We start from the raw sequence: 19,841 nt of genomic DNA on the forward strand, positions 1-19,841 counted from the left end.
CAATAAAATATTGCCCAGTTACAGCATACATTTGTAAAGTTTCACCACTAATATGAAGGAGAAATTCAACTAAAAAAGTATTGCACTTAAAAATATAAAAATGGGAAATAAGAAATTCTTCAAGGAATTATCTGATAAATCTTAACATGCTGTATTAATAGCTGCAATAATATTATATACAATTCTTAATAGGCTACAAAAATAAGATGCATAGAATATACAGTATATACTAAAACATTTTTTAAATTTAATTTCGGGCTTTCTGCCCTTTTGCTACGACTTAGCATAATTACGGTAATGTAGGCTATATGGGCTACATGCTGCTCTGCACGTCTACGCTACTTTTGGGGTTGGCTTCTTTAGGCGAAATTTTACTAGATACAAAATGTTGTTGATGAGTTGGCATTCCCACTGATTTAGTCAAATGTCACATGCACCGGATATGAATGTGCCGGGGCTACATATGATAATGAATATTATCAGTTGCATATTCCCTCTGCGTGCTGAAAATGCTTGTTGCTTAAACCTACACCTAAAAACTAAATGCGATTTCATAGTACTGCATGCAAACATATTTATACCCGTCACAGTAGCTCTGCTCTCAAATCTGTGTTTCTGTCATACTTGGTGCCATAGTGCAACTTGTATTGTGTAAAAACAATTACAAAATATACCCTACAATTAAGATATTTAAAAGAAACATGGAAATCTCAACTCCCAAATGTTTTCATGGTGTTCTGCAGAAAGCAAAAGTGACCCTGATGAAGTTGCCAAAATGACCTGCTTCTTTTGTGACAAACTGTTTTACACTGACAGCACCCTTTCTTTTAATTGTGATCTGCACACAGCAAGCCTGATGAATGCTGTGTCCACAGCTGCACCGCTCCCATACATCCACCAGATGTCAGCAGTAGCCTGTTAAAATGATGAGAATGCTGCTTCATGCAGGATCTTCCAGTCAAGTTCCGGTCACGTTACATGTTGTTGACCAAAAGCCTTTCAACTGTATATTTGACACAAAAACAGGAAACATTCACACAACAGAGGAGAAGGACTGTTTGACAGCTAAAGTCACCAGAGGACTGAATGCTGGGATGCAGGACTTCAGAAGGGTGGTGGGGATAAGGTCAAGTGTGCATGTGGAGGGCCTTACTTTCAGCCTCCCCCAGAGACACTTAGATGCATCCAGAGAGAGGTTAGGGGTAACACTTGTGGTGGGTTTGGTGTGGGGGGGAAGGATGGGGCCGAATGAGTGAGATATGTTGGGCCTGATGTTAGTGACCTTGGTCTTGAAAAAGTCTTCATTTCTTAGAATGCACTTTAAGGGCTCACTGGGAAACAGGACTTTAAAAGGTGGTTGGTAGTGGAAAACGCTTCCACAGGATGAATTTTTTATGAGGTTGGTGGAAGGCCAGATGATGGAAGGCCAGTTTGTGGCCAGTGAGCCCAGAGTGAGTCATGCCCAGGTCCAGGATGCCACCAGCTGTTTTCCAGTTGTTCAGTTCAGGGATGAGCAGAGAGCAAAAACGAGGAAAAGAGACCTCACAAAAGAGACCTCACAAAAGAGACCTCACAAAATGCTGCGGGTGGTGGAATAATTCCACGATTTCACCAAGTGGGAGGTAAGACATTGGGGAGGGGGATTCGAAAGGTCCTCTGCGATGTCGGCTGTGGAGATGGCTTTCCAGTTGCGGATGTGCATGTGTTGTTTCAAATGAGAGAGGAGGGGGGGGGGGGGGCAGGGGTGAGAAGTCCATGTGGTCGGACAGGCCAAGGTCACTGACCTGTGTGTTGTTGACTGGAACCAAGTCAGCGACGACCAGATCCAGTGTGTTGCCACAGATATGTGTGGCGACATCGACATGCAGCAACATTCAGGTTCAGACGTTGCAGCAGACCCAGGTACTCAGAAACCTGAATACCTGGAGACATCTTGACTGATAAATATTCCGATATGTATTAGTAAAGATGACTATAATTTGTATATTTACAAAGACCCTTCTACCTTTACAAAGCTTAAAACATCTGAATTGTGTAGCGAGATGAAAATAATCGAGAGACATCATCTTCAGAGAGGTGGAGACCTGATCCACTTTATTGATTGGTCTGAACTCTTGTAATAGACTACTAAGAGACATTGTGCGATACAAACATTGCATTTCAATATCATGGGATGCATGGGGTTTCAAGTCTCAAATTAAAACAAACAAAAAAAGTCACCACTCGGTGTTTGACTGATGGAGAGCTGAAAAGATGCACTAATTCTTTTCTGGCTTCATTTTTTTTTTTTTCATTTTTTTTTTTTTTTTAAGATTCAAGTTTTGTAAACTTTTGATTTTTTTTGTCATTGCCGTTGTAAACACTTGACATCCCATCGAAATGGGATGTATAACATTGATGTTGAAAATGATAGAAAACAAAAGATCTGAAACATCCGTGAGGACTTGAACAACTCAAAATCAAAAGGGAAAAGAAAAGCAAGGAAAACATCAAGTTTAGAGCAGGTTGTCGTTTTTGTCGTTAAGCGAAGCAAAAAGCTGAGGAAAGCCGAAACACTCACAACGTATCTGAAAGACCTTGTCCTTATCAATGTTAACCTAGCGGAATTCAAAATGGAAAAGCTTCATATTCGTTGACAAATACAGTTGATATTGATTCTGGATATTAAGGAAACAGAGATTAAATGGTTATGGCCTGGCCATGACAGCAGCCCTCAGCTGCCAGTACCACACGCAGAAACTAACTGCTAATGCAAGTGTCACACTAGAAAAACCATGTACCAGCTACTAGACAGGAACTCCACCTCCAGACTTCCGTGCGTCATGGGCAAAGTCAAAGCACATCTCGTCAGTACAATCCTCTGCAGAAGCTTGAATAAGTTATACATAGGTAGTATGCTCTTGTCGTCAAAGATTACAAAGCAAAAAAAAAAAAAAAAAAAAAAAGTGCAACAATGGTGCAGACCATTTCGTTTTTATGTTTGGTTAGTTTTGTCTTTTCGTCGAACAAAAAGACAAATTACACTGAGCTCAGATTGCTGGGACAGTATCAAAAGAAAGAGGGACTACAGAAACAAACAAATAGAAAGCATCAAACACCGACGTATATCTCTGAGAAACAAGTTAAAGCTGCCTTCTTTCTTGAGCCACAAGGCATGGCAAATCTGTCTAAAAAAAAGGTTCCTGACATACTTTAGTTACCTTGACAACAACGTTGCGGAGCAGAATATCCTGCACTGGTTGGAAACCATAGACAGCTGCGCTGGTCACACCGTGTCATACAGTACACAACATGGTCAACTTCACCTTCACACATTGGCTCAATTACAGAATTCAGATCAACATGGGGGGCCCTAAAAGTAGTCATTATATGAGGAACAAGTCGGACAACCTCAAGCTTATTCACCTGTTTCACTCGCTTGCTCTGACACCTGTCACGTGTTCGCAACTGGTTCCGAAAACATCTTTGTCTGAATAAAAAAAAAAAAAAAAAAAAAAGAAGGGTGACCAAAAAAATCTTGCTTTTATTCTCTAACAGCGGATCTGTGACGCCCGTGCATTATCTCCACAGTGTTGCAAAGACAGGCATCCAATGACAATGCAATAAAATCAAATAAAAATGTTAGCATGTGTGTTTGTTTCATTCACTTATGTCCACAATGTTCAGGCTTTGGTGGTGCTTGGTGGTTGGTGGATGGGACCTACACTTCTCTGTGCGCCACGCGTATCAATCAAGTACAAACCACAGGTCTGTCTCTCAGCTCGTCTGTGGTGGTAGGGCGGGGGGACAGGGGGACAGGGAGAGACCAACTGTGATATTCAAGATTGAACACCTCCTCCTCCTCCTGTTCAAAAACAAAGTGGATCCATTTAAAAGCAACAATAAAATGAGAAAGAACGCATTTAAGAAAAGAAAAGAGGAGAAAAAAACACTGCAAAAGGTTAATCTATTTACATACAATGATTTTTCTTAAAGACAAAAGTATTTCTCTACACAGAAATCAAAACTTCAAGAAATAGTCTCTTAATGTCTTTTTTTCTTTTCAGCTTTTTTTTCTTTTTTTTTTATTTTTTACAAGTTCTTCATCGTTAGCTTTTATGTCTTCCACTCAGGCATTTTCCGACATGCTGTGTGTCCAGGCCTGTCCCCGAAAAAAAGGAGTCTATGCCCAAGACCTCAGCCTGTCAGAGGCGGCTGCCTTTCTCTCAGCTGCCCGCCAGGGGGCGCTGTTGCACAAAAAGCCACCCCGGGCCCCCTGCGCTCGCTCTTAAACTCTGCACCAGTGAGTGAGGATAGTCCTGGGAGAGGAAGAGGGGGGGTTGGTGGTGGTGGTGGTGGTGGTTGAGGGCAGGCCGGCCTCTGCTCAGCCCTCCTCAGGGATGGGGGGGGGGAGGGAGGGGGGCGGGCGGCGGCAGGGCGCGGGGGGGAAGGGGGTGGGCTCAGTCGTCGCTGTCCGACAGGGTCTCGTACTGCTCCGACAGCAGGGGCTCCCGCTCCCACACCAGCTGCTGGGCGCCCGGGGCGGCCCCCGGCACAGGCTGCTGCTGGGCCTGGATGGAGGGGGAGGCCATGGAGGTGGGTGGGGTGCTGTTCAGCATGCGCATGGTCAGGGGGTTGTAGGGGAACTGCATGGAACCTGAAGACAGAAAGGGGGGAGGGGAGGGGTGAAGGAGTACATTTCCAGAGCGGGTCCAGTTACCCGTGGTAACTGGGGGGGGGGGGGAGGAAGATGGCGGGGGGGTTACCTGTGGACGAGGGCCTGTCTTCCCAGGTCCAGGCCGGGGCCTGCCGGTGGTAGTCTCCCTCGGAGTGGACGGACGACACGGACGAGGGGCGCTCCCCCCCTCCCGCGTACGCCTGGCCCGGGTTGGGCGACTTGGACTTGCGGCTGTTGGCTTTGCCCTGCAGCTTTTGCTTGCCTGGTCGACGAGGGGAAAAAGTGTCCGTAGCAAACGTCACAAAACCGGTCATTACATGTATTTATGGATGTATACATCATGGAAATTGCCCCCCTCGTTAGGCTGGCTTACATTTACATTTAGTCATTTAGCAGACACTCTTATCCAGAGCGACTTACAGTAAGTACAGGGACATTCTCCCTGAGGCAAGTAGGGTGAAGTGCCTTGCCCAAGGACACAACGTCATGTGCACCGGCCGGGAATCGAACTGGCAATCTTCAGATTACTAGCCCGATGCTCTACCCACTCAGCCACCTGACTCCCACAACCTTGGATGAGGACAGGCCTGTGTGTGTGTGTGGGTTGGGTCTCTCACCCATGCTGGGTGAAGGGTTGGCCTCCTGGCGGGCCTCCCCGCTGGGGGTGTTGGAGCTGGGTGGAGCGGCCCCTCCCTGCGGCTCCTCCGGCCTCTCCTCCAGGTTGCCCATCAGGGCCTTGCGGATGATGTCCTCCAGGCCCAGGTTACTGGCCGGGTCGCTGAACGAGTGGTTCCTGGGGTTGATGCCGCCTGGAGGACACGACGGCGTAGGCAGAGATGAGAGAGAGAGATGAGAGAGAGAGATGAGAGAGAGAGACGACAGAGTATGGCGTGGGACTGGAAATGACTGTTTGTTTGTGTTTGTTTTAGAGCAGGAAGGGGGCGACGCGTAGAGGGGGGGGGGGACTCTTACTTGAGCTGGTCACAGCTGGCAGATTGAAGATCTCTGTGCCTGGTTGCGCGGCCCCTACGGACAGCAAAACGATCGTTTCCGTTAGAGGACAAAATGTCTGGCACCCGAACTAAAATGGCGACGCTGCGCGCCGAGTATTCACAATTGTAAATACGGGGCTAAACCGTAACGCCGTGGAGGTTCGTTCGTGCCTCCGCGGCGTGTTCTCCACGAGCTCCCGTCGAGAGGAGGAAGAGACCCCCCCCCCCGCCGCTTACCGATGTCGGAGTCGCCCACGCCGGAGGAGTTCCGGAACTTGCGGATGATCTCCTGCTTCTTGGACTTCACCATGGGAGAGGTGCTCTCCAGCTTGGTGAAGAACGAGGGCAGGTAGCTGCCGCTCCCCTCGCCCCTGTCGCCCCTGAAACCAGAGAAAGGCCACGGGGGGGGAAGGTCAGGAAGTTCACTGGGGTCGGGTGCCCGCTGGCAACAGTCCCCCCTGTTTCCACCCGGCCGGAGGGCTGCTGGCCAGACCCCAGAAGGACCACTCTGCCCAGGGGGACGACGGCAATCTGCTCTCTGGTGCCAGGCTTAAAATATCAACACTCACATGTGACACATACATCATCTGTCATGCAAGTCAGATGTCGAATATTTTCCAGAGTCAATCGGGTTTCTAAAATGCCAATCGAAGCAAAAGCCTTTTGGCCCTCAGGGGGGGGAAGGGAGGGGGGAGGGAGACAAGCGGTTTGATTTTCGTTGACGGGACGGCGGGCAGCGTGCGCGTACCTCATCTCTGGGTTGTCGTTCTCCCGTCTCTGGGGCTGCGGGGCGCTGGCCTCGGGCTTGTCCATGCTCGGGTAGCTCTGGGGAGGGGAGATGGGCTCGTAGCCGTCCATCTGTCGGCCTCCCCGGTCCGGGGACTTGCCGGGCCTGGGGAAGGGTGAGAGGAGGGAGGGAGGATATGATGGAGACGACATCCAGTTTTGGAGGTGCTGTGATGGTGTCGGGGGAGGGGAGGGGGCAGAGGCTGGGCCGCCCACTCCCCATCACCCCCATGGTAATCGTTTGAAATGAAATGCACCAGCCATACCGCTTCATGTCGACTTTACCTGGCCTTGGGCTTGTCGGGGGCGTTCTCGGGGGACAGCCTGTTGGGGGGCCTCTGGTGGTGGGGGGCCTGGTTCTCCGGGCTGTAGCGGCTGGGGGGCTTGGCGCGGCCCAGGCCAGAGCTGGAGACCGCACTCTGGAATGTGGTGGTCGCGGAGGAGGAGGACGAGGTGGTGGAGGAAGGAGGGGGTGGATCCTGGTTCCGGGCAAAGTCCTGGGTGATGATGTGCTGAGGAGGAGACGGAACGTTCCAGAAGGGTGTTTACAAGAGTGTGTTTAAAGGGTGGAGGTGTGACGGGAGTGCTTTGGGGGTTAGGGTCTTACAGAGATGTGGTCGGCCAGCGTCATGACCCGGTGGGTCTTGGGGACCTGGGAGTACGACGAGTCGGCCTGGCCCGGGGGAGGGGCCTGGGAGCTGGGCTGGGGGGGCTCCCCTGCTGGGCGGTAGCGGCTCATGTCAAAGACGTGACGCATGCCAACTGCAGGGTTCCATACAGAGAGAGAGAAACAGAAACAGTGTTAGTTGAGTGAGTAGCCAGCCGTCAATCTATATTTGTGTGGTCAGGTGACCAGACGAGTGTGTGTGTGTGTGTGTGTGGGGGTGTCAACCACTGTACAGGATGAGTACAAGGTTATTGAGATCACGGGTTATTTAGACACTGGCATGTTTACTCAGTATAGCTACCAGCCCAATTTAGCCCCCCGCCGCATTCACCTACATTCAACAAAGCAGTTGGAGTAAAGCCAGTATCCATCTTGTATCTATATGCAGTCGTCTGACTGCAGGGTTTGGGGGCGGACACCGGACACGTTTAACCTCACATAACTCCCAGCGTGTTAGGCTAGCGTGCTGAGAGAGCTTCGTGGGTATTTGCCACGGAAATCTCAGGACATCTCTGGAGCCCGATACAGAGCTATACCGGGTCTCCCCTGGTCTCTCTCCCCTGCCTATCCCGTCTCTCTCCAACTGTCACTAACCAATACAGCAGAAAAGGCCCCCCAAAATCCCAATGATATATCATTCAATTCAATTTCAAAACTGAATGGAGCATCATTGAAACTGCTGCTGATGGTGTGTTCTCTCTGTGGATGGTAGCGGTGCTTGACCTCTGACCTGGGGGCTGGGGCGGCCTGTCGTCCTGCTTGTCCTGCTGGGCCTGGGGCTGGGCCTGGGCCGGGGAGCTGGCGGGGCTGATCACCTCGATGGCTGCCCCGCCGGCCGCCTCGTAGCGGTTCGACGACACTGCGGACACGGAGACATGGCGGTCAAACCCCTTGACCCTCGCGCGACAATTGCGTTTTTTTTTTTTCACAGTTTCCGGAAGGGTCCGCTTGCGTGTGTGTTCTTTTTCTCGGCGCCCACTCACGGCTGCTGGACGAGTCGGAGCTCTGCGAGCCCCGCTCCCGCGCGTCCTTGTCCGAGGCGATCTGCCGCGTGATGATGACGTCGATGAAGTTGGCGGCGGTGATGGTGGTCTTGCCGCGCGTGCGCAGCTCCTCCTCGATGCGCGACTTGGAGGGCGGCGTCTTGTCCTTCCCGCCCGGCCCCGCCTGCTCGCCGTAGACCGGATGTTGCTGCTTGCCCCCGGGCATGGAGAGGTTGCCGTAGGGAGACTGCATGGAGCGCCGCTCGGCGTCCTGCTGCTCGCCGATGGCTGCGGCGCGGCGGGCGGCCGCAGACATGTCGTCATCGTGCTTGCCCTCCTTGGCCTTGGCCACGTCCATCTGGGGCGCCGAGGCGGCGGCGTCCACCAGCGCGGCCAGGGCGTCGGCCGCCGTGCTGTAGCGGGAGCTGGGCTGGGACGCCTGCGCTGCCGGGGGCCTGAAGGGAGGGAGGGAGACGGACAGGGTCAGGTGGCTGATGGAGGGGTTGGAATGAGCTTAGGGGTGACGCTGGCAGGCCCTGGCCCATAGATACGAGCCTACGGGAATCATCACGCCCCCCTGAGGTGCAGGGCAGGTGCAAGGCAGGCTCAGACTTACATGAGGGAGGTAATGACACTCTTGCTGTTGGTTCCCTGGAAGATGCTGGGTCGCTGCTGAACCACTCCTTCCGGCGTCCTCATGGAGGGGGAGGGGGAGCGCAGGTAACCGCGGCTACCAGGGCGTCCTGGCTGCTCCACACCTGGACCACGCACACACACACACGCGCGCGGATTAATGCCGGCTTCGGGCCGAGAGTTGCCGGAGGCCGCGGTGTCCCGCCTGAGCGCGCGGAGCCCCTCTCACCTCCTCGCATGTAGTCGCTGGCGGCGGCGACGGCGCGCTCGCGCTCCCTGTGCTCCCTCTCCCTGTGCTCGCGGTGCTCCCTCTCCCGGTGCTCCCTCTCCCTGTGCTCGCGCTCCCTGTGCTCCTTCTCCCTGTGCTCCTTCTCGCGCTCCCGGTGTTCGCGCTCCCTCTCCCGCTCGCGCTCCCTCTCCATGGTGGCCGCCGTGGCCGCCAGGTGGGCTTGGTGACCTGTGGACAGAGGGGGGAGGGGGGAGAGGAGAGAGACACATGTAGGGTTCACACACCGCCTCTGGTCTGGGGCCGAGCGGGGCTCACGGCCAACCCCCCCTTTCCCCCCCTCACCACCCCCTCCCCCCTCCGCCGAGCTGAGCCGACGTTCGCAAGCGGAGGAGCGCCACTGTGCCTGCCTCGGAGGCGTGCCGGGCCGTGGCCACTCGCTGGGGGGGGGGGGGGAGTGCAGGGCAGCGTGCTTCAGGGGCGGAGAGGACGCAGGAGACACTCATGTCGAAGGGGGGGGGCAAGGAAGGGGGTTCGGAGAGGGGAAAGGGGAGGGGTCCTCACCTGGAGATATGGAGGCTGGGTTGAAAGCCCTAGGAGGGAAAGGGGCCTGAGCTCCGGGCATGTAGGTGATGCGGTCCAGAGTGGGGGTACCTGTCCCCCCAGGGTGAGGCAACAGGATAGTTGGAGGCATCTGGGCTAGATCAATGATCCCTTTTACAGACAGAAGCAAAGGGCCATGGGTGAACAACAAGAACCAAACCAAATCAGTCGTTTTGAGCATGAACACCACAAATACACCTTGCGCTTTTTCGTTTTTTTTTTGGGACCCACCCCCTTCCTCTATCAGGGAGTCCTACGTTCGAGGTTCGGAGGTCAGCCGATAAGGCTGCACTGGTTGTGGGGTAGCGGGTCACCTTGTTAAGTGGCGACCACCAATGAGTTTCAATCGATTGTTTGTGACCGGTCCCAATTAACAAATCGAGCATGAGCCAAATACGCTGCAGCCCCCCTCCCCCCCCCCCCAAAAAAAACAGACTATACGCAAGTTGTTTGGGTCATTTGCTTCTGGGGGTCTGGAAAAGGTTCCCACTGACTTCCTTAGGACACCTGAACCCCTCCTGCTCTCCGCTCCCAGCCCACACAGGAGGGGAGGTGGAGGGGGGGGGAGAGGGGGGAGAGAGAGATGAGGGGATGAGTGGAGGTTCGGTCCATGGCTCCCTCCCTTACCTCTGGCCCCTGGCGGGTAAGGGATGGCGATCTGCTGCTGCTCCCGCGGCGACAGGCCCCGGGGCACGTCGGCCCGCGGGATGACCTGCATCTGCTGGGAGGTGATGTAGTCGTTGAGGATGGTCTGCCGCGTGTTCTCCATGGTGTACAGCTGGTAGGTGTTGTGGTAGCCGCTCGGCGACGCCTGCCTGGGGAACATGTAGGCTGCTGCCGCTGGGGTGGAGGGGGGGTGGGGGGGGGGGGGAGGAAAACACAACAACATATGAACAGAAGGTTTTTTTTTTTCTCCCCTGATACCGATCTCTCTCTCACTGACGTCAATGGAGCGGCCGTGTGGTGCCTATGAATGAGACTGCCGCACTCTGCCGTTGTTCCATGGAATCCCCCCGCCCCCCGCCCGCCCGCCCCGGGTTCACCAGAGACGCCGGGGTCCTACCTGGGTCGATGACCCTGTGGAAGGCCAGGGTGGCGGGGTCCAGGTGCGGGGGCAGGTGGGCCCGGTACACCTCCCCGGGGACCCCGGCCCGGTGGTGGGGGTCGAAGGGGCTGTGGGAGGGCATGGACTCCCCCTGGGACACGGGGGACTTGGCCGGCACGCTGTCCCGGTGAGTGGGCGTCTTCCGGTCGTGGGGAGACGGTTTGCCGGAGCTCATGCCTCCTTGGTAGGGGGGGGGGAACAGAAGGCTTACTGTCAGTACACAACCCACACCAACCAACAAGCCTTAGGTTAGAGCATCTGCGACAGCCGGAGATCCAGGGCTGTGCAAGTCTTAGGCAAGATTTTTCACATGTCTGCTATTTATATATTCGATTTATATATTTATGATATATTATAAACAATAAGTATTTATTACATTTTAATTGAAAAAAAAAAAAAAAAAACGTATCAATATAAAAGTGCAACGTTTCGAAATGTCGTGTTTATTCTTGCCATTATTTCTCACAGCATTTGAGCTGTACTGGAAAACATCTATAAAATGCAACGAGTGCCTAAGACTTGTGCACAGCGCTGTATATGAGCGGCAGGCGTCCGCGGTCAGGCAGCCGTACCCTCCTGTGCGCCGCGGCCCAGCATGGGCGACCCCCGGGACATGGAGCCCGTGCTGTAGTTGACGGGGGTGCGGCGGGCGCTGGCGTCCTCGTACATGCCCGGGCTGAGCTGCGACTTGGCCGCCTCCTGGTGGGTGGAGCGCAGCACCGACGTGGCCGAGTTGACCACGGAGGTGTGGCGGCCGCGCTGCTCCGCCGCCGCCGCCGCCGCCGCCTTGCCCTCCTCGTACTTGGCCCGCTCCATGGCGTCCAGCTGGGGCAGGCCGTGGCCCATCTTGCCGGGGCTGGTGATCAGGGACTTGACGTTGTGCTTGATGGCCGGCTGGCTCAGGGGGTGACCCTGGTGGGGTGGCGGGGGGAAGGGGGGAGGGAGAGGGTGGCTGTCAATGGCTGGCTGGAGGACCCGCATCAAACATGGAGCTCCACAGACACATTCTGTACGAGCTATACACGCACCGTGCAGGTACAATAACGGGCGGTGTCACTTACCTGCGACATGGCTCCTTCCATGGCGGCGTGGCGCCGGCTGTCGGCCATGTCGGGGGTCTTGCGGCTGTCCTGGCCGGCCTGGTCCTGCCGGGGGATCTCGTGGATGGAGCGGCCCATCTCCTTGATGGTGTTCACGCCCCCCTCGTAGGGCTTGCCCTTGCCGATGCCCCCCTCGAAGGAGCGGATGGGCGGGCTCTCCCGCTTGATCTGCTTGCCGTACTTCATGCTCTCCTCGTAGGCCTCGGCCGAGGTCCTCGGGGTCCCTGGGGGGTGGAGGGAAACACTGGGAGTCAGGTGGCTGAGCGGTTAGGGAATCGGCCCGTTAATCAGAAGGTTGCCGGTTCAATTCCCCGGCCGCGCAAATTGACGCTGTGTAAATGTAAATGACACACGGGCTTGGGTGAGAAGACTTGGGTGAAAGGCTCCAGGGGGGAGAGAGGATGAACACCTTCCTGCGGCGGATCTCCTCGCCCCGAGTCGCTTGCTGTTGCTGTTTACCTTGCATGATGGACCCGGTCATCATCGGCCTCTCCTTGGAGTCGCCGTGGGGACTGTCTCTAGGCAGCGCTCGGCTTATCAACCCTGGGAGACAGGCGGAGGAATGCTCTGTGAGCAAAGAGTGCTTTGTTGAACACACAGAGAGACAGACATACACAAAGACAGTCAGACAGACACACACAGACAGACAGACAGACAGACAGACAGACACAGAGACAGACACACACGCAGACAGACACGAAGACAGACAGACGGAAAACAGACAGACAATGACAGACAGACAGACACACACACAGACAGACAGACAAAAAGACAGACAGACAAAAAAACAGACACAAGGACAGACAGACACAAATACAGACAGACAGACAATAGACAGACAGACACAAAGACAGACAGACAGACACAAATACAGACAGACAGACAATAGACAGACAGACAGACAGACAGACACAAAGACAGACAGACAGACTGACTGACCTTCAAATGGGACTCCCTCTCTGCCCGGGTGTCCCCTGGCGAGCGGCTCCATCATGTCGTAGGTGCGTTTGAGCTCGTGGCTGGTCCTGGGGCTGCGCGTGGCCTCCCTGGGGTTCTTAATGGCTGAGGACACAAGACACCACATCGTCACCAATCACGACGCGCGCGCTCCTAGCCCCCCGCGACGCCTGACCGCTCTCAAAACAAGCTCTCTGAGGGCACAACTGGCAGGGGGGTTAAGGAACACCCCTCGGCGTGTACCTATCCGATTCCTAAGTGAGCGCTCTTCGTGTGTGGCGGGTAAGCTCGCTAACGTCGTTGGCCCGTCGCAAAGCCGGCTAAGCCCGGGGGGGCTTACCGTCGTAGGAGAGGATGTGTCCGCTCTTGCCCTCGTAGATGACGTGGCCCTTGGCCAGCTGCTCCCTGGCCTTGTCCGGGCTGCCCAGCTCCTCCGTGGCCAGCTTGGTGATGGTGCCCTTCAGGAGGTCGGACGCCAGGCTGGGCTGGGGCAGGGCGGGCGTGCCCTGGGGAGAGAGAGAGAGAGAGAGAGAGAGAGAGAGAGAGAGAGAGAGAGACAGAGAGAGAGACAGAGAGAGAGAGAGAGAGAGAGGTCAGCGCCGAGGAGACACGGTCCTGATCCCTGCTTACGACAACGTTGCAAAGGGAGAAACTCCGAGAGAGGGAGGGTGTGTGTGTGTGTGCGTGTGCGCTCGCAGCGCTGTCATACCTGAGTGATCGATCCTCTGAACGGCAGCCCCTCGGCGCCCACCTTGGCGGGGTTGCCCCGGGAGATGCCCCCGTCCTGCATGGAGGTCATGGGGCCTCCTGGATGAGGGGGGGAGGGATACAGGAGGAGAGGCGGAGTTTAGCTTGCGTGCGTCCGATGAGCGTCGGCGGAGTACATTGGGTCAAAGGGGCTTAGGGAAGGGGGGAGGGTGGAAACCGCGGAGGTCGCTTTGGGGTGAGAAGGCAAGAAGACCGCCGAGGGTGGCTCCGGGGGCCTCTCTCTCGCTCTCCCTCCCTCCCTCCCTCCCTCACCAGAGTGCCACATTCTGCTGGGTCTGTGCAAACAGGCTACGGAGGCCTACCTCCTCCACTCTCTGAGCCAGCTCCTCATCTAGGCTGGCTACCCTAAGCCCTGACCACTGGTAACTTCTCGTGGGTGAGGAGAGACTGGGGGGTGGGGTGGGCGGGAGACAGACACAGACGGACGGGGCCGGTCGACGACGGACACCCACCTCTGACGACCCCCTCGTACTGCGCCCTGGAGAGCAGGCCCTCGGGCTGGGCGCTCCGCGGGGAGCACTCCTCCTGCTTGATGTAGGACACTGGGGAGGAGACGGGGGAAGAGAAGGAGAAACGTTACAAAAACAGGGGAGGGTGAAGTCGGATGCTGGGCTACTACACGAGGTGCCTGGCCGGACGGACGGGGGGCGACCCCGGGGGGGGGGGGGGGGGGGGGGGAGGAGGAGGTCGTACCGGGCTTGGAGGGCTCCTGCTGCCTGGGGAGCCCCAGGGAGATGGACCCCACCGAGCTCTTGGTGCCCTCCGGCCCGTACACGGCGTGGGAGGGCAGGTAGGTCCCGGGAGTCCCCTGAAAACACACGAGGGTCAAAAGGGCGTCGGTCGCATATTGTCCCTGGGCAGTCCAGCGGATTATCTGAGAGCTATGTGTGTGTGTGTGTGGGGGGGGGGGGGGGCTTGAGGGGTCGTACCTGGGATATGGAGCCCCCCTGGATGAAGGATGGCTTGTCCGTTGGCTTGGAGGTGGGAATGAGGGGAGGAGGAGACGGAATGTTGGCCGGCCGACTGTGTCTGGAGAAAGTCACCCTGACGCCCTCGGGCAGGCCCTGCACCACCTGGTTAGGGGCCGGGTGGAGCACTGTAGGGGGGGGGGGAGGAGAGAACAGACAAACTGAAGAGAGAGGACACAGGACTCTGCGAATCTCCTGCGGGTTGGTTAGCTCGAGAATGAGTGGCACGCGAGAGCCTTCAGCGCAAGCGCCGTCTTCTGCCAGGTTGGAATTAGCCGACGTGTGTGTGTGTGTGTGTGGGGGCGTCCCCTGAACCTCGCCTCAGAGAGAGCCGTGACTGCATTGTCGGAGAGGCGGCCTCGTGCGTGGACAAGGGGGTGAACAGAGAGGAGGACGTGGCGGCACACAGGTCCAAGCCTGGGGAGATCCTCAAAAGGCCTGCCCGCCTGCCTGCCTGCCCGTCTGTCTGTGAGCTCAGGACCACAGCCTATACCGGGCAGGGAGGGAGGGAGGACTGGAGGAAGGAGAGAGGACAGGGAGGGAGGGCTGGTGGGAGGGAGGGCTGGTGGGAGGGAGGGCTGGTGGGAGGGAGGGAGGATTACAATACAGACATGGTGACCTGCCAGGAAAAAGCACTGCTGCACTTTACTAAATAAAAAATGCCAATCAGGTCTGTGAGAGCTCCTTCCTAAAGGAGAGCCTGGCAGTAACATCTGCTTGCCTCACACCAGGCGAGATAAGACAAGCAGCGAGTCCATGACGGAATCCTGACAGAGTCTGGTTGCCTGGGAGACCGTAGGTGGCATTAATATTCATTCATGACAGGACAGAAAGGGGAACAAGGCCAGGTTTTCTATCCGACACTATAGACAAACCGACCAAGGAAAAATAGTTCTCAACCAAGGATGACTCATTTAAACATCAAACTACGAAAAAGCCAATGTGTGCCAATGGTAAAGCCAAACTAAACCAATACAACCAACAAGGTTACCAACCAACTTATCAACCAACCAACCGATCCTACACAACAAGCTACAAGTCCTCTTACCAGGTGACAACCACTCCAAACAACAACTCCAAACTCCCTCTAGCCTTCAAAGCCAACAGAAAAATCCGGAAAAGGAGGGGTTCAGCCAAAGATGCTGGGTGGAGGAGACAGACGTGGGGTGGCAGGGGGGGTACACACAGACAGGAAGTGCTGAGAGGGGGGGGGGGGGGGGGGGGGGGGGGGGGGGGGGGGGGGGGGGCAGGGAGGAAGGTTAGCTACCTGGAGGCACACTGTAGCGCGAGGCGTTGGCGGTGTTGGGGTCGGGCTGGGGGGGAGGTCTTGCTCGGCTCCCTCGGGGAGAGCCTGTAGGGGGAGGCTGGCCGGCCGGCTTGGGCCTCCTGCTCCAGAGCCAGCTTCATGTCATAGGACATGTAGGGGAAGGGCTTCCCTGCAGCACACAGGACACACGCATGAGAACACACGCAACACGCAACACGCATGCGGGAGGGGGGGGGGGGGGGGGGGGTGACACGCTCGCACGCATGAGAACATCGACACATGCGGAGGGGGGGGGGGGGGGGGGGATAACACACACAAACAGGAGGACAACATACACACACAGGAGGGGAAGTTAAAAATAAAACGGAGGTAAAAAATTGTAAAAAAGGACCGATTCCTCCCTAAGCCTCCCTCTATTCCAGCCACGTGTCAGCATCTAGGGAAGCCTCCGCAGTCAGCCTGCCTGCCAGGAGCCTGCCCTCCTCCTGGCACCCACACCAGGTGCTAAAAGCATCGGGTGTCCAATCAAGCACTATGCCCCCCCCCCCCCCTCCACCCCCTTCACACCTTAAACACATCATGCCACGCGTGTCCTTTGAAGCGGAGAGGCTAGTCTGTCCTACTCTGTCTGTCAGCCCTGGGGAGGGGGAGGGGGGGGGGCGCCACACGTCGCTCCCTCAAGAGTCACAAGTACTAACTCCCAGCCCCCGTCGTCGTCGTCTCGATCAGAGCTCGGTGTTCACATCGGCGATGAAACAGGGTCAAGCTAACATCGTGTTCCTGTTTGGGCTCAGTCACACTCTGCAGCAGTGTGGACTCGCATCTCCGGTGTTTTTTGTTGCTGTTGTTGACGTTGAATGAAAACGAAGAGGCTCAGAAAAAAAAAAAAACTGACTATAAATAGCCAGCTGCTGGGTATACAGTGTGTGTGTGTGTGTGTTTGGTACCTTCCCGGTCCAGCACGGTGGGGCTGCGGGTGTGGAAGCGAGGCTCCTGCCTCTGCCGCTCCTCCTGGTGAGCCGACTCGTGAGCCGCCTTGATCTGGTGCTGGAACATGGCGAGCCCGCTGAGGGGCGTCACCATGGGAACGCCGCCGGGGCTGAAGGGGCCCGGCACCTACGAGGGGAGGAGGGAGGGGTGAGACGCCTGGTCGAGCGGGACACGCGCGCGCACACACACGCCATTGGGAACTAATGCCCCTTTCTACGGACACGGAATCACACGTGGTGGACGTGCAGGTCAGAATGAAGGTGTTTCTATTCTAGTGCAGGGTCTTTCAACCACCCGGAGACACACAGTCAGAAGAGAACGGGGGGGGGGGGGGAAGACAGTATGGACCCGAAGCCGTGCACTTTTCAGACGTGTGGTCGGGATGAAAACTTAGCGTGAATTAGCATGCCAATCTGATCCCCTCCAAACTGCATCCCGGTTACCTCCAATTCCAACCAGGGGAGAAAAACAGACAAGCTCGACAGAACGCAAGAAGATCTCCCACCCCCCCACCCCCAACAGCAGTCAACCACACCCCCCCCGTTGAAGCGACACACACAAATCTCAAACGCCGACACACAACATCGCACAGCCCCCCCCCCCCCCCCCCCCCCCGCCCAACCACAAGGATTATTGGGGGGGGGCAACAACCTCAATCAAATTTTGCCCTGGCGGGGGCCAATCATTGACGGGAATGGGGGGGGGGGGGGGGGGGGGGGGTAGGAGAAGGTGCACCGGCGCAGGGGACTCACTTGACGGGCCGGTGGGTCTAAATGAGCCATGCTTTCACCCTGCTGCAGCCTGCCTCCGTGCTGCTCCGAATGGGCATATCTGATAGAAAAGTGGGGGTTGCTATACTGACTGACCATGGCTGGGATGTCAGCGGCGCGCTGCTGCAGCTGCTGCATGCTGAGGTGGGCCTGCTTGGCCGAGGACACCACCACTGAGCCTGGGGGGCTGAGGAGAGAAGGCTTGTCCATAGAGAACAGCCTGGGAGGGAGGGAGGTACAAACATGGTGAGTCAACCATCACTTACAGGACATGGTTTGGTGTTTTATGGGTTTTTTAAACCACTGTTGTTTGCTAGGTTTGTTGGGGTGAAAGTGTGCGTTGTGGGTAAGGGGGTGTGGCTTTCACTCACCCACGCCTCTCGGGCTCAGCGTCACCGTCCTCGTCGGCGCTGCACGTGGCGCTCGAGTCGTTGTCCGACGGGCTCTGCCCCTCGCCGTGCTCCCCCCCCCCGCCGGCCCCGCTGCCCGCCTTGTCGGCCTTCTCCTTGGCCTCGGGCTCCACCTTGACCTGCACCGGCGGGGCCGACATGTCTACGTCCTGGGGCTCGCTCTTGGGGTGCACCTGGCCCTCGTAGGCCGCCCGCGCCCTCTCCTCCTCCGGCCCGCCCTCGGGGCTCTTCTCCAGCTTGACGCGCAGCTCGCCGTAAGGGGCCTCCGGGGGGCCCTTCCCGTCCGACGCGGACGCCGCCGCCTGGCCCTTGTCCTGCTCCGAGCGCTGGGAGCCCTCGGAGGAGGCGCCGCTGCCGCCCTCGCCCCGCTGGGCGTCGCCCCCCTTGGACGGGTCGGCCTGGGACGGGGAGGGGGCGCTCTCCGTGTCGGAGCTGTGGTCTCCGCCTGAAGGGGCACAGCAGAGGGACACCCGGGGGTGAACAACCGACGCACGCGAAACATCGACCATGCAGGGTTTTTTTTTAAGGGCTACTACCTGCAAAAGGAGACCCCCAAAATGGCTTCTCGACGGCGATATGTTTTTTTTTTGAGCTGCTATGTGGGTATACTGCACAACTGTTGAGACTGGGGCCTGTTTGCATAGTCCGCAGCTGTTGCCATGGAGACTGGCATAAAACGGTGAACAATGAAAACTTTGCAAAGTCTCTTCCCGCTACGTGTATCAATGCCAGCGTGCAACTGACAGAGTTGAAAAATGTTTTTCAGGAGCTGAAAGTGAATTCAATTCACTCCGCGAAGGTCAAGTTAGGACAAGCGAACAATGGGAAACGTGTCTGCCTGCAAACGACTCTTCGGCCGCGACAACCTTCCCCTTGAACACCCCCCCCCCCCCCCCCGGCCGCCTACGTGCCACGCCGGGCCGAGCGATAGAAAGACCTTGGGGGGGGGGGGGGGGGAGAGGACATTTGGATTTCCTTGAGAGGCACGGAGGGAAAAAACGTGCGAAAACAGCCCCGTTTCCTGTGAGCTCCCTCGGCAGGCACGATCCATCTCAATCTGAAGTGATCCGTCGCTGGGATGAGAGGACGCCCACCCTGCTCGCTGACAAGATCATTTGACGCCTTCGCCAACGATCCCCCCCCCTCCTCCCTCCATCCCTCCCCCCCTCCCTCCCCCCCGGGCCACCTGCTTCAGATCATGTTGCAGTGCCGACTTGTCCCCCCCCGGCCCGGGTCACGGAGGAGAGGGCTGAGCCAATGAGGAGAGAAGCCTCTCCACAACGATGCGCCCTCCGGCCCGGGGGTGAGGCCGACACACCTGGCCTCACCGCGGCACAGACCGGGCCTCCAGGGCACAGGGAGAACACGGCCACAACGCCGTGTGGGCGAGAGAGAGAGGGGGCTAGGGAGAGAGAGGGCTAGGGAGAGAGAGGGCTAGGGAGAGAGAAGGGTAGGGAGAGAGGACTTTGGAGAGACAAGATTGGAGAGACAAGATTGGAGAGACAAGAAAGAGGGAGAGGAGAGGGAAAAAAAAGTACGGCGAGAGAGAGAAAGAGAAAAAGAGAGGCGAGAGAGGAGAGAGACAGATAAAGTGAGGAAAGTAAGGAGGGAGCGAGAGAGAGAGAGAGAGAGAAAGAGAGGAGAGAAAGAGAAAAAGAGAGGAGAGAGACAGAGTGACAGAGAAAGAGAGACAGAGAGACAGAGAGAGAGACAGAGAGAGAAAGACAGAGAGAGAGAGAGAGAGAGAGAGAGAAAGAAAGACAGAGAGAGAGAGAGAGAGAGAGAGAGAGAGAGAGACAGAGAGACAGAGAAAAAGCGAGAGGAGAGAGAGAGAGGAGAGACAGGGGAGACAGCCGGATCAAACGAGTGCACCAGTACACTGTGCTCCATCCAGCACGCTATCTTGAGTCTTCAAAGCCAAGGAACAGTTACATAACTGTGGCCCCAGACGTCGGAATT

General features: G+C 56.6%; 1 protein-coding gene across 1 annotated transcript; it reads right to left on the reverse strand.

Annotated features, from left to right (window-relative positions):
* Positions 1-3,472: 3,472 nt before the first annotated feature.
* On the reverse strand, positions 3,473-18,391 carry ncor1 (nuclear receptor corepressor 1). Its single transcript, XM_047020956.1, is given in 29 exon segments — positions 3,473-4,636; positions 4,746-4,919; positions 5,275-5,466; positions 5,630-5,683; positions 5,887-6,029; positions 6,398-6,541; positions 6,721-6,947; positions 7,043-7,197; positions 7,833-7,961; positions 8,086-8,540; positions 8,702-8,843; positions 8,948-9,175; positions 9,509-9,658; positions 10,175-10,387; positions 10,611-10,832; positions 11,225-11,564; positions 11,714-11,976; positions 12,212-12,295; positions 12,692-12,814; positions 13,050-13,215; positions 13,419-13,516; positions 13,930-14,019; positions 14,171-14,285; positions 14,407-14,573; positions 15,713-15,758; positions 15,760-15,881; positions 16,660-16,828; positions 17,569-17,692; positions 17,844-18,391. Coding segments are annotated over 29 exon segments (5,280 nt in total). The 3' UTR covers positions 3,473-4,439.
* Between the last annotated feature and the right edge of the window lie 1,450 nt (positions 18,392-19,841).

The sequence above is a fragment of the Hypomesus transpacificus genome, chromosome 5 (genome assembly GCF_021917145.1).
Source record: "Hypomesus transpacificus isolate Combined female chromosome 5, fHypTra1, whole genome shotgun sequence".
NCBI lineage: Eukaryota > Metazoa > Chordata > Actinopteri > Osmeriformes > Osmeridae > Hypomesus > Hypomesus transpacificus.